Consider the following 14542-nt stretch of genomic DNA (forward strand, 5'->3'; position numbering starts at 1 on the left):
CGCTCCGCGACGCGGAGGGTCAGAGACAGGAAGAGGGACGGAGAGAGGAACTGTGCTCTCTCGGGGCGCATCACTCAGGAGAACGATTAAAGCCTTTCCGCCGCACAAATCGTGTTGAGTGCTTTCCTGCTGGACGGGAGGGCGCCCGACACTTGAGTCCCCTTTACTTGTAGGACATGGTCATTTCTTTTTCTTGGCTTTTTGGTAGCTTTGGTTGTTGGCTTTTGTTTTTGTTTTTGTTTTAACTTGGTTACATATCACTTCATATTGCATCCCTGTGCAAGAGGAGGAGACAGGGAAGAAAGGCCTTATTCCTCATGATCTCTGCCTACCATGTTGCCTGAAAGCCCAAAGCTCAACCTGGAAACCAGAGCTTTATTTCAGGTAGTCCAGGTGTGAGCTGTCAAAGAACATGCAAGCCAAAGGCTCAATGGACCAGGCCCTGGAGCAGGGCTTAGGTCAGGGCTACAGCACAGAATGAGTCAGCAGAGTATACAGAGGTGGCTGTATAAAGCTCCCTAAAATGACAAGCTCACCAAGGGAAGAGAACTGGAGCAGAGCAGGTAAGGACAGAGGGCAGGGCCTTGCAGATCTTCATAGCCAAGGGCACAAGAGTTGGCAGGACCCACTGTGAGAACAGCAGGATGAGGCCAAGAGGAGAGGGATTTCTACAGAAGAGGATGATAAGCAGTGTCTCATGTTCTGGCAGTGTTGAGGCAATGAGAATGAGAGGTGAGCAGATGATGAGGAACTTCTAGGAAGCAGATGAGTGACAGGATGGAGTGACTGGAGGCTGCCAGTGTTGGTTTCCTCTGCCTTTCACCTCCCTGTCCTCATACCAGGTTCATGCCTGTCCTGGCCAATGCTCAGAAAAGCCTGAAAACAGAAGCCCGGGCATCTCACTGTCTTCTCACCCAAGTCAGAGAGGAATCACCAAGAGGCTACATCATACCTGAGGAGCAGAGGCACTTTCTGGACAAGAATCTCAAAGAAAAACTGCAAGAATGCCCCACTCTGCATGCCTAGGAAATCTGCCAAGTGGCCTCAGTTCTGTTGGTGGAAAGAGCCATTCTCTGAACAGCAATGTGCAATGATGCCTGGAAGTGAAAGCCATGCTCCTGGGATGATCCCCTTCCAGGCCACCACCCAGCAGAGCAAGCCTCCATGCCAAGAACTTTGATTTTCAGTTTCCTGCTGAAATGAGTCAAGCTCTTTTGACCAATTCAGTAGGAAAGAGTGAATCACTCTGGGCACGTGCACAGAGCTGGCACAGCACGTGTGTATGTGTGCATGTGTATATGACGCATACACGCGGGCATGCATGTGGTGTGTGTGCAGCATGCGAAGCCCGTGACCTAAGTGATTATCATAATGCATAACTCACCCACGCATAGGAATTCCCTGGCCCCAGCTTGCTCAGGACTAAGACTCTCCCCTTAGGAGACCATGTCAGGAAAGAGGTAGCAGCAGCTGCTCCCACCCAAACCTAGGAATCCCCTCTCACTTCTTTCTGCTCCTCAATGTTCCATCCTTGGTACCTCCTATGGCACCCAGCAATTCTCTTCACAACATCAGTCTACTTTTGTCTGTGGCCACTTGTACCCCCTACCCTAGCCAAGACCACCTTATTCCTGGATTCCGTCCCCCCAGTACTCTTAGCTCTTGTTCCCACCCCCTCCCAAGTTTTTACCCACAAAGTAGCAACAGTGTTGAAAGCACAGAATGAGCTAGGCTCTTTGAATGAGCTCATGTCTGTCTCCTGTTTGACCAGGCAGCGCACTTCAGACAGACTCTGACTCCTCCAGGCTACGAGCTCTACACCCACATCTGCTGGCCCACTGAGGCCCAGCCACGCTGACCTGCGGGTGCCATGACTACAGCAAGCTCATTTCTGCTGTGGGCCCCTGCATAGCTGCATGGCTGTGCACCCCTGTGTGGCCCCTCTGCCTGGACTACTCAGCCCGCTGTCTTAGCATGCTGCCTCTTGTCACTCAGGCCTTGAGGTAAAAGGCCTCCTCTCAGTGAGGCCTCCGCTAGGCACCCAGGCCAGTGCCACTCCCACTCTCCGTCACACCCTGATGCTGTAGTCTGCATCACCCGACTGCTAGCTCACAGGTGCTGGGTTGTTACCTCATCATCCACCCACTACCTACTGATTGCTTCCTTTGCCAGCCAGACGAGACATGGGTCATTCTCCCTAAGCGATGCCTGCCTCCTCCTGTGACTTGGAAGCCCATGAGCATGGCCTCAGCTATAGACTCCAGGCCTTGCATGGAAGAGGCAATTGATAACATACATCATTTGCAGAATGAATAAAGACCAATAAGGTAAAGTACATTCAGGAAATCAGAACTTGCCAATACAACTTCTTGATCTGCTTTCATGGCTTTGAGACAGCCAATATTCCAAAGTTTGCCCCAGTGCTAGGATAAATCACTTGCTGGCTGGATTTTTCTCAGCCAATCATGACTCGCTGTTTGTATTTAGCTAGGATTTATTAAGGCCCTACTGTATACAGTCCATCTCTGTCCTGTCCAGCCAACCCAGTGGATGGCATGCTGAGGCGAGCCATGAATAGGCCAACTGTCTGCCCTGTCCTGGCCAATAACCAGTAACCTTCACTAGAGTTCATCCATGGTGCAGTTAAGTGGCAGTGACTCCCACATTTGTCATCCTCTTCTTTCCAGGCTTCCTAAATATTGAAGGGTTCAGTGCAGTTCCCATGGATAGGACCCAGGCAGCCAGCCAAGGTCTGTTCCAGTCTCAGCTTTCTGGCCTTATTTCCCAAATGGGTACCTGTCTATTTGTCCCCACTTATGCCCCACCTGCTACTGTCACAGACGGGAACCATTACAAGCCAAAAGGGTTCTGGTGCTGGCAGTTACCAGCTTGGAATCTTGGACCGAGAGGTTATTCTATCTCCTGGAACTCCCATTTCCTCCTTTGCAAACACAGACTAGGATGGCACTGGCCTTTTGAGGCTGGTATGGCTGACTCCTTGAGTACCTCCTACTCCTCCCTGCTCTATGAGCCCATAAAGTCTCAAGGGACAAGGTGGAGAAGGGGAGAAGAAACAGCTCTTTGGGGGCAATCATTCTATGGCTAATCTCAGTACTAGAAATTAGAAAGTTGCAATTCAAAACAAACAATATACAGTTCAAGCAATAAATCTATGCTGGGTGGGTACAAAGGCTACAAATAAAAATTAGACACTATGAAGGAAGATAGTCAAAAGGGGTGGCAGGTTGTAAACAGTCCACAAAACAGATGAGGGTCCACCTGCCAGTGTGCCTGAGCCCAGCTGATCCCTTGCATTGGGGCCAGGAGGTCTGGATGAGGAGGAAGAGGAATTTGGTCCCCTCATTTCGCAAATGCGTGGTGGGAAGTGCTGCCCTGGGACCAATCACACAGGTGGATGACGGGGGCATCTGAACTAAAACAAGATTGAGTGCTGGGGGCACCAAGAACCAACCTCTCACACACACTAATGACATGGCACATTCCTTCCTCGCTGCTATTCTTATTTCCTAGAATGCTGCATCTTTCCACTTTCCATTCTGGTGAAGGGCCCTTGTAACCAGGGCAACAACACAGCTCCAACCCTTATAAGACAATGCAGATGTTTTCAGAGAAGAAAGAACTGGGCTGAGTTGTAGTAGCACATGCCTGCAGTCCCAGTGCTGCTGAGGCTTAGGCAGGAGGATCTCCATGAGTCTGAGGCCAGCCTGGGCTATACAGTGTGAGCTCAAGGTAACTCTGAAATACATAGTGAGCCCTTGTCTCAAAAAATAAATAAAAACCCCAAAAAACTAGGATGTGCTGTTGCCCTAAACCCTCTGATCTTTGATGACATGTAACCTCAGCTCCTTGGCATCTGTCTGCCTCCCCCAGCTAAATGCCCCTAAGGTGGCAGAGATGGCGGCCAATGCTAGTTGGCACAGATAGCAGAGAATGGGCAGCAACAGAAGCCATGGCTTGGACTAAGACACAAGGAGAGGTCTGGCTGCACTTCTCGGGCTCCCCGAAGTGCTCCTTGAACTTGCTCCTCTGCTTTTGTTTTGAGTGACAGGTGGTAGGTTGGGATTGCTCATCTTGCTCATATGGTATGGGGTTAAGGGCAAGAACTCTGCAGCCACGCTGCCTGGGTAGATCCTAGCTATGCCCCTTAAATGTCCTCCCTGTGCTCTTTCCTCAGCTGTGAGTAACAATAACAGGAGGATTTGCCTCTATGAGGAGCTGCACGAACTGAATGAGCTAATAATATACATAAAGCATTTAGGGCAGAATGCCATGTGCTTTTATTCTTGCAAATCCAAAAGGGGGAATGACTGACCTAAATGGCCTGGAGGGAGCGGCAGAAGGGCCCATGACTTCCAACAGATCCTGGGTGAGTATTCCACACAGCTCCCTGAAGCGCTGTGGGAGGTTTGTTTTCACTGCAGTCAAGTTCCATCAACATCAGTGAAGACTCAGCCATGCTGAGCACTGCATGTCAAGCTGAAGTCACAGCGCTCTTGCTGTGAGCTGGTGCTGTCCCACAGTCCCAGGAACAGAAGCACCCTTTGGAAAACACCGTCCACAGCTCCAGCCACGGGCCGTGCCCGTCTCTCCATGCAGGGCCTTAGCTCGCCCTAGCTGCTTGTGCTGATTCACTCCCTCCACCCTGGCCCTCATGGACTGTGTAGCTGCTGGGGTCCCTAGGAGAAACAGCACTGCTAATAGCAAGCTCCATAAAAATGAGAAGATTCCAGATTTGGTCCTCCAGCTCCTCATACAGCTCCCAGTGGTCCAAGACACAACAGCAGCAACTAAATAATGGAAAATTCATTTGAAAAGGAATCTTTAAGCAACTTTTGAAAACACCTGCACCTTTCAGATGAACATGGAATCACGGGGCTGGCAGCACCTATAGAAACCAGAGGCTTCCAAATTTGCTTTCATCGTTCAGTTACAATTTACCCAGCACCCAATACATAAGATGGATACAAACAGGGTTTCTCTGGTGGAAACAGCTTGTGGCCTGCCTGCACGGCACCATTCTTCCTCTCCCTCAGCCCCTGATGGCTCCTAGAATCTCCAGGGCTCCACAAAGCACTGACAAAAAAACTGCGAATCTAAGATGGCTTCCCCAGTAGAGATGGAGAAATGAGTTCCCCAGAAGTCCCACTCTGAATAGTGCCTGTATGCAAACCTAGTTTTCAGAATCTAGGCTAATGCCTCTTCCCCTACTCTGCTAGGGCTGGATCTACTGAAAGTTGCAATGTAAAGGAACAAGGCTTGTTTCTGATCACCTACACCATAATCCTTAAGTATTTTAAAGGATCCTAAACCAGCCAAGCAGGAAACAGCCCAGCTCAACAGACTGGCAGATGGAAGGTCGGAAATGAGTCGTAGAGCACATCTGACGATTCCATACAATTTCCATCAGCTCTCTGGGACATACACAGGTCTTGAAAGGCCTGGGCTGTGTGGCTGTGAAAGACCTGGCAGGCCAGGCCAGGCCAGGAGGTGAATGCTAATGAGCTATGGAAACAGCAGTTACTTCCCCCTGTCAGGCACTGTGCCAAGCTAAGGAGAATAAAGAGGTCTGAGATATTTTTAAAGTATTTTTACAGCAGAAAAACTTTCCTTCAGACTCAATTATATAACTATCAGACTCCACCTCTGAGCTGAAATTATCCATGGCTTCAGGAAAAAAATAAAGAAAAAAATTGCATTTTCCTACGTGAGTGTCACAGATTTCACCAGAGAAACTCAGAGCTATATGGCCAGTGACCTACGGCAGCTGCCAACCATCAGCCCAGAGATCTTCCCAGGGGCAGTCTGGGAGCTGCTAAAAACGAGCACCCGCCAAGCAAGGGCAGGAGTCATTTGCTGACCTGGCCATCACAGAGGATGTTGTGGGGTTCAGGAAGATCCCCAGCCCTATCAGTGCCCGCTCTGTGCCCTTGAACTAAAATGGAGATACCCAGGGAACCTTTCCTTATATCGAGTAACTTAATTCTTAGAGTATAGACAGTCGGAGAAAGCCTAGAGCTTAAGCAAAGCAGACCCTCAGCAATGAAATCAAAGGGACAGACTTCAAGAGATTAACTTACAGCCCAGGTCTTTGTCAGTCTGAAGATGGGAGCACTTTGTAATGCTGACACCACAGACATGAGAGAATGAAGGTTGTTGAGTTCTAGAAGTTTCTGGAAAAGAAAAGATGGAATACATTATTCTGCTGCTATAAACAACAGAACAAAAACACACTCAAGTGTTACCAAATGTTGTCATATTTATAAAATTCAATTACACTTAAAATATCTCATGAAGAAAATATAGTTCTAGGCGGTTCATAGGAACCATATGCTCTTTTTCTCTCAAACTGTCAAAAGGTGAACCTGCATCTAAAAGACTTGCCTAATTTCATAAACTGACTCATCTGGTTGCTGGACAGAAATGTGGCTGGGCATAAGATCTGATAATCCCCCCTCTTTTTTTTTTTTTTTTTTAAGATGAATCTGAACCTTGTCTCAACAAGCTTCTGTAAGCTAAGACCCTGGCTGTGACAACAGCACCAGGACGTTCTACTGTGAGTACCCCAACACCCTGCCACGGAGGAGGCAGGGAAGATGTTATCAATCTGTGTAATCTCTCTCAGCTGGCAAGGCAAAGCTCCAGCTTCCCATTGGACCATGGTCCTTTGAACCAGACCCCAAATTAATAGGAACATTTGGAGACAATTCAGTCTCAGACAAGCTCCTTACCAGGATGGCAACAGAATGAGACACAGAAGAAAGTAAGTGCAGAAAAATGTAACTGTTCTGTTCTTGGTTTGATGCTGAGGGAAACTTGCTAACAAGACCGGGTCTCATTTCTCCTTCTTGGGAGGCAGCGAAGCCTGGGTTATCCAGCAGGCTCAATGGAAGCCAAAGCCCTGGGCCAACCCCAGCACTCACTGCTCATACTTCCTTCAGCAGGTTACCTGGCCCCATTTGAGCCTTGGCATCCGCACAGTAAAAACGTGCGAAGTCACCACGGCAGCAACACTTTATGAGACAGCACAGCCTAGACCAGCACCTAGGCCAAGCTGAGTGCTCAGTGGGAGACCAGCCTCAGTCTTCTCAGGCTGGAAAATGGGTCTTCCCCTCCACACCCCTTGCCTCAGATACATCCTTACTTAGATGTCACTTCCTCTAGTACATTTTTCATGACAATGTTTTAAATCCACAAAGGCCAGGCACTCATCTGGGTTTCCAGTCTGTGTGCATCCTTTGCACTTGGGATTGTGCTAGCTTTTTACTTGTCCCTTTCTCACTCTGGACCCTGTGTCCTAAGAGTAGGGACAAAGTTTCATCTACCACCATGTCCTCAGTACCTACTACTGCCCCCAGCACACAGTAGTTAAGACGAATAAACAGCTGAAAAGCCAGTAATGCTGGGTCCACCCAGCTCTGATCCTGCTCAGAAACTTCACCCTGACCACACAAGTTAATGCTTCATTTCATACATCTTGTAACAATCTCTAATTGTTTCCTGTGTATAAGAATAGATTCTCTGAGTAAGCTGAATTTTGTTCTAGTATCTGAGTTGCTGTGCCTGTCACAGAATTTCTTTTCAGAGCCAAAAGGCCTCAGGAAGATTATCTAACCCACACTTTCCATGTACGTATGTATGCATATACATAAGAAGGACTGAACCCGGGCCTTTATACTGAGCTACATTCCCACCCGTTTTGATTTTCTTCTAGCTCATTAAGTTTCCCAGGCTGGGCTTGAACTCACGAGACCCCTGCATCAGCCTCCCAAGAGTGCTAGGATTACAGGTGTGTACCACAATGCCAGCTCCCTTCCATTTTATAGATAGGAAAACCAAGGCCAGAGAAGAGAAGCAGTTCTTGCTGAGATACTCCCAGAATACAGGGCCTGCATGACATTTTATAATAGAAATGGGCAGGGGTGAAGGGAGGGCCTTTTGGACTCCTGGGGGGGTGTATAAACTCACTTCCAAAGTACAAGTCCCAGGAGCACTGGAACCACATCCTATCTTCTCTTCTGGCCCAGAACAGGACTGACCCACAGCAGTAAGTGTCATTAAGCCCAACACCAATTCCAAGTATTTCATGAGAACACAAGGGACACCATCAGAACCACTGCTAGACATGGATGCACTTAACCTGCTAGGAGGGCAGCAGAGCTGCTCCCCAGAAGGCAGAGGCATGGCTTTAACTTCCACCCTGTACTGGCAGCTGTGGGCCTGAGCATGGAGGCTTCTCTCTAAACCCCTCTTCCCCCACCCCCCACTGGGCCAAAACTCTGTGGCATCAAATGCAGCCCTATCAGTAAAGTAGCTGTTCCACTGCAGGGTTCTGAAAGGCCTCAGCCAGGGCTGCTTTCCAAGACTCTGGGTTAGAAAATAATACATGACCACACAAAGCAAGCAAGGAACCAGGCAGGGCAACACCGCTGCAGAGAGCCTGGCAGGCCCAGGCGGTGGGAGCAGGGCATGGGGAGGAGCTGCCTCGCTCATGTGGTCCCGTGAGCTCAGAGCTGGCACAGCCCGAGCTGGCAGAGGTAAGGGCAGATGAAGGAAAAGATGGGCCCAACAAGCAGCAAGGACAGACTCTAAGGCCCGGGGGCAGGGCGGAGGGTACAGGGTCATGTGGCCTTTGCTCAGGATGGGGCAGGGAGGACACTGCTGACGGGGACACAGATGCACAGGCTGTGCTGAGATCACAAGCACTGAGCTCTGGAGGGGCACGCCACGTGTGCTGGGAGTGTACACACAGGGAAGAGACTATGGGCAGCCAGGCCATAGCCTCCACCCACCTGAATCCGGAACAGCAGAGCCAGACCAAAGTACCTCCCGAAGTACTAAAGAAACATATCTTTTGAGACAAAAAAAGAAAAGAAATGGAGGAAAGCAAGGAAAAATAATAAAACAGCTTACCTTGGCTATTTTCACAAAATGGCTCAGGATTTCTGCCCTTATTTTTAAAGTCTGTGCTGTTAGAATTTCTCGTACAACCCAAAAACTGACCTGTAGAGTTAAATACACACATGTACACATACACGCACATACCAGTGGAGCTGTTAAATGCTGGCCACCCCCACCCCCCTGCTCAGGGACTTCCAAGGGTCTAGCACACTGTGGGAGCACAGCCTGGTGTGAGCTGAGGTCAAGTGGTCAAGAGTTCCCTGCGGCACCCAACCTGGATGGGGCTCCTGGGTCTAGCATCTGCCTTCAGAACACACAGTGGTGCTGGGCAGGAGCACTTGCATGGTCATGCAGGAAGCAGGGAGCCTCTGTAACACATAGGTGTCTCTCAAAGTGCTGCAGGACACGAAGATGAACCATCCTGGCCTCCTGCTCAGAAGGACCACACAGGGGAGGCAGCATGGATGACGGGAGGATGGCCAGGCAGATGGACGGGCTGCCAAAGGGATGTGCAGACTGAAGGAGCACCCGTGAGGCCCACATCCCCTCAGGGCCACAGGCGAAGAGGGATTACCATGGGTGCACAATTGCAGTACATTTTGTGTTCTAAGAGAAGTTTATTTTTATCCAACCATACATGAAACAAAAAGCACCTTTCAAAGTTCCACACAGCAATGCAGTTTGGGGTGGTTTCTGGATACAGCATGTACCAAGAGGGAATGTCGGTAGCTCTGGTTCAGAAGCTTATTCATGCCTGACCTCTCCCGTACATCAACAGCCCCAAGCCCCTGGGTCTGTTGCTGGGAAGAAGAAAGTCATCTGTCGATGTAGGGCTGACTCATGAAACCTCAAGGAAACGCAGAAAAGGCTCAGCCAAGAAAGGCTGGCAGATAGTTACCTTTTCCTGCTACTGCCTCACTACCATCACAACAGCTTTATGTGAAAAGCAAGTGCCTCAGAGTTGTGATAGCGCTGCAAAAAAGGCGAGGGCTGGCCAAGCACGGGGGGCGGGGGGCGGTGAGGAAGGAAGAGGGAGGGCAGGTTAAAAGAGGAAAAATCAACAAAAGCAGTGAAGGACAGCCCAGAGTTAACAGTGCATGCTTATGTCGAAATGAAATACATTCTTGTCACTGAAATAGTCACTTTTCAAAGAGGAAACAAGGAAAAAGAAACCAAGACTCGACAATTTGCCTCTAATACTGAGCAAGAGTATTATAGAAATGTCTTTTGAGTGGGTGCCTCCAGGACATGCCTGGTTTTCCATAGAATCATTTCTTCCAAGGAACTGCCAAAACTAAGTTTAGATTCAATGTTTACTAGCCAGTTATGGAGAACGTTTTCCTGGATACCATAAACCTTATACTATAGTATGTGTGCTTTTTTTATGCTACATAATCTTAAGTATGACACTTTCTATCTATAATTTATTATATTCCTGTGTAAAAAAAACTCTTATATTTTTTGGGCATAACTATGGAAGGTGATGGAGCTGAGTTCAGATCTGAAGCCCACAGCATGCAGAGGTGGCTCAGCGTCCACAATTCAAATCAAGAGAGTTGCAAGTGGCCACCCTGGGCGCAGGTTCCAGATCTTGCCTAAGACTGAGGTGACCAATGGAGGAGGCAGAGCCCTCCGGAAATCTCTCCTGGAAGCAGCTGTGATCAAGCAAAGTTCAAAGCAAGTGAACTGGAGGATGAGGGCAGCAACAGAAGAAGGCAGGTCCTGAGAGATGGCAAGACCTGACATAGAACAGGGCTATGCTGACTGTATACACCAAACGCCAATGGCTGAACCTGCCAGGACTGCAGGAGGAACATCAAGTTGGTGGTGAGGGCAGATGAAGCTGGAGGAGAGGAAGAGCAGACGAGGGACCCAGGGCAGGGTGAGAACAAGAGGCTAAGATGCTACTTTAGGAGGGAAGCACCAGGGGCTTCTAAGGGGAGCGCAGGCGAGTCCTCCTGTCGGGCAGGGTCACCCACAGATGTAACAGGCTAGGGCAGATCTGCAAGGCTAGGTGGGCCACGGGAAGGAGATGCAGGAGAGGGCCAGTGAGACAGACAGGACAAGGCAGAAGCAGCAGTTCTACACATTTTTATTCTCTCTCCTAACCACAATACTTAACAGAAGTTTAACATGGAAAACAAGAGAAACAGAAATAAGAACAAAAGACAAAAATCACTTGTAATCTTGGTCTCATGTATAAACAACTGTGGTAAACAGCATGGTATGTGATCTTTGAGCCCCCCCCATAATACAGCATATGGTTGTCTTTTAAATTAAATTGGTATGTATTAATCATATATCTCAAATAGTTTTGTAAGTAAATATTCTTTTACGAGTTTTGTGCTTCCAGGGATTTTGTCACAGACATGCATCATCACTGCTGGAAGTAGCCCCTACTGCGGGACAGGACGTTTCTTACTGTTCTACTGAATTAACAAGGCTGTGGTGAACACCGTGGCACAGATACCTCTGCACATTCATTACTCATGCTTAATTCCAGAAGATGGAGTGAACAAAAGTGAAGTATGTATACTTCAAAAGTACACAGAAAGAACTTGCCTTCCAAAGGATTTGTTTATTTATCCTTCAATAGGTTTAAGAGAGCCACATTCTTAGCCACAGGCCAGCACCAGTCACTAAAGTTCTTTTCTGATTTATCAATGGGTAGAACAGTATCTCGCTGCTTCTACTTTTCATCTCTCTCATCACAATCCAGTTAATTTTTCATTTTGTTCTTTTTTTCTCAGTTAACATTTCCTGCTCCAAATACTTATAGACTATTTGTCACTGGCATTACTCGCCTTGCCGTTGCCTGCTCAGGGCCCCACCCGTCTTTCTACTGGGACATCTCTCTTCTTTGTATTGTTTGATAAAGGCTTACTGCATATTAAAGGATATATATTTTGTGAGCCATAACTTGTATGAAGAGTGCAGAGGAATGGGGATCTTGGAAACTGCTTGGGGGAGTGGAAATTAATACTAACATTTTGAAGAACAACTTGAATATATGTTTCAAGATACTTAACCTATATTCTCTATAAAATATTTACCCTATAAAAGCTGAGAATTATGCAAACACATATGTATAAGGACTCACAGAAACTGCTTATGAAAATAAAAAATGGGAAAAATGCCCATCAATAGGAAATCTGTTCCACATAATACTGCCTCACACTCTAGAAGGAAGCCACCGTGCTCAGCCCACCCCTCTTATGGGTAGTGTTTTGCTCTACCTTCTTAAGTATCTATATAAATTACTTGAAAGTCTTCTGCCTAGACTGGATTACAATTTAGGCCTATGTGATTTTGTTGTCACATAGTTCCCACTCTGGCCAGTCGCTGCAAGCTCTTTCACCCCTCCAACGTATACTGGCCCTGCATCCCTCCAGCATACCCAGCATTACAGGCCTGTCAGGGTGAGCACTTCCTTTCTGGCACTGCAGTATGCTACATGCTCATCTCGTACACTTCTTGAAAATAAAAAATGGGAAAAATGCCATTTCTAGTTCCCAGCCCTAGAACCCAAAATGTGCACCTAGTAGGTGCCAAGCATGCTTGCTGCTCCGGGAGTATCAGTGCTTCTTGATCCTCTCAGCTAGCAAACGGGGGAGCAGGGTGGCACTCCCTATGTGTCTATCACTATTTTTATCTGTGACCATTACACTAAATAGAACCTCATGCTGATACCTCCAGCTCCAACTCACTCTCACAGGGATCATTCCAACCTTGCTTGCTCATAATTTTCCACTTCACCAGAGCTGAGCACTCGAGAATATGGACGGCACACGGTGAAAGCGCCACTGTAAGCATGTCAGACTTGCGAGTCCTCCCTCCTGGGAAACCTCTTGATCACAGGAACACAGTGCTTGTGGATAGCCCCTTCTCTGTTTCAGCCTTACACGCTCTACTTTCTTTCAGAATTCTTTAGGTCAGCAAGTTTTCCCCCACCCTCCTCAGAGAAGTTGTTTCATACACTTACAATTGTATAACTGTATGTACAATATGTTTAGCTTTCTTTTGAGAGGACCTTTTGGTCTTTTAAGATGAACTTTTTTGTGTGTACGGTGTTGGGGATCAAAACCAGGCCTGTGCATGCAAGGCAAGAGCTCCACCACCCAGCCACGTGCCCATCCCCAGGATGAGTTTTTCTGAGATTGCATATGCTAAGGTTTCCTCTTGCACTGTGAAGTTCTGTGGGTGTGCATGAATACATCATGCCTCTATACACCAGTGCAGTATCTTTGAAAATAGTTTCAAGGTCTTAAAAAGATCGCCTATCATCACCTATTCAACCTTTTCCCCTTCCAGAACTCTTGAAAACCACTGACTTATTAACCCTACTGTTTTACCTTTGCCAGAATGTCACAGTAAAGGGAAAAGAATCTTCCACAGGTCACCTTTCCCACCAGCCTTTTTCACTTACTATATGCATTTAAGATTCACGTACACAACTTGCTAACTCATTTTTTAGACAAATACTATTACATTGCACGAATTTACTATAATTGGTTTATTCATTAATCTACTGAAAGACATCTCAGTTTCTTATAGTTTTGGTAACTATGAGTAAAACTGCCATAAACATTTCTGTGTTAGCATGTGCATAGGAATGTTCAAATCTGGGTAAATACTGGAGCATGTCTGATCCATTCTGTGCTCCCATAACCACCACAGAATGAGAATTTGTGTTGCTCCAAATCATTGCCAGCAATTTGTATTGCTGGTTCTTCTGTCTTAGACATTCTAATAGTGTGTGCTGTTCTGCATTTTGCTAGTGATAAATGAGCATCTTTCATATGGTAACGTCCCATCTGTGTATCTTCTCTGATGAAGAATCTGATAAGATCTTTGGACAATTTTTTATTGGACTGTTTTCTCAATGAATTTTACTAATATATTTTGAATATAAGTCCTGTATCAGATACATGCTTTGCAAATATTTTCTCTCAATCTGTGGTTTGACTTTTAATTCTCTTAATTATGTCTTTTATATAATGGGGGAAATGTTAATATCATCCTAATATTAGTTTTTTCTTTCATGGATTGTGCTTTTAGTATTGTATGTAATAATTCATCAACAGACTCAAGGCCACATAGATTTTTTTCTAAAAATTTGGTACTTTAGTCTTTTACATTTAGATCTATGATCCACTTTGAGTTAATTTTTATGAAAATTTAAAATGTATGTCTAGAATAATTTTTTGAGACAGGCAGATACATGTGTATGTATGCACACACACGCACGCACACGCACATGCACACACACACACGCACGCACACGCACACACCACAGTTGCAGCTGCTCCAGCACCATTTATTGAAAAGCGCATCCCTACTCCACTGAATGCCCTTACGCTTTGTGCCCATTAATGCGGACTCTGGGGCTCTGTCTGCTCCCCGGCCCTTCCTCCCAGGCTCTTCCTCCGCTTGCTACTTTCCAGACCGTTGAACTGAACAACTCTTCTCCACTGTACTTCTACCACGCTGTTTCTGCCCTGGAGTCAGCTGGCCATGGGTGGGAAATCTGAAATGGTGAGCAAAAAATCAACTTTGCCTCCTCACGTTGCAGGTATTGGGCATCTTTCCCCAGTAACGAAAGCTCACCAAAACACATCCTTAC

The 14542-nt window shown here is 47.0% G+C and overlaps 1 protein-coding gene across 7 annotated transcripts in view; it reads right to left on the reverse strand.

The window, feature by feature from the left end:
• Ralgps1 (Ral GEF with PH domain and SH3 binding motif 1) overlaps positions 1-14542 on the reverse strand; it is a 291187-nt gene that overhangs the window by 144582 nt on the left and 132063 nt on the right. For 5 of the 7 annotated variants that reach the window (XM_023701689.1, XM_004641556.3, XM_023701687.1 and 2 more), the window contains exons 6-7: positions 8932-9021; positions 6099-6191 (exon numbers count right to left, since the gene is read on the reverse strand). In XM_023701689.1, coding sequence (XP_023557457.1) covers positions 6099-6191; positions 8932-9021 — 183 coding nt within the window. The remainder of the gene's footprint in view (positions 1-6098; positions 6192-8931; positions 9022-14542) is intronic. The other 2 variants (XM_023701690.1, XM_023701688.1) reach the window with 1 other exon arrangement.

Source organism: Octodon degus, unplaced genomic scaffold (assembly GCF_000260255.1).
Source record: "Octodon degus isolate 3935 unplaced genomic scaffold, OctDeg1.0 scaffold00138, whole genome shotgun sequence".
Classification (NCBI taxonomy): Eukaryota; Metazoa; Chordata; class Mammalia; order Rodentia; family Octodontidae; genus Octodon; species Octodon degus.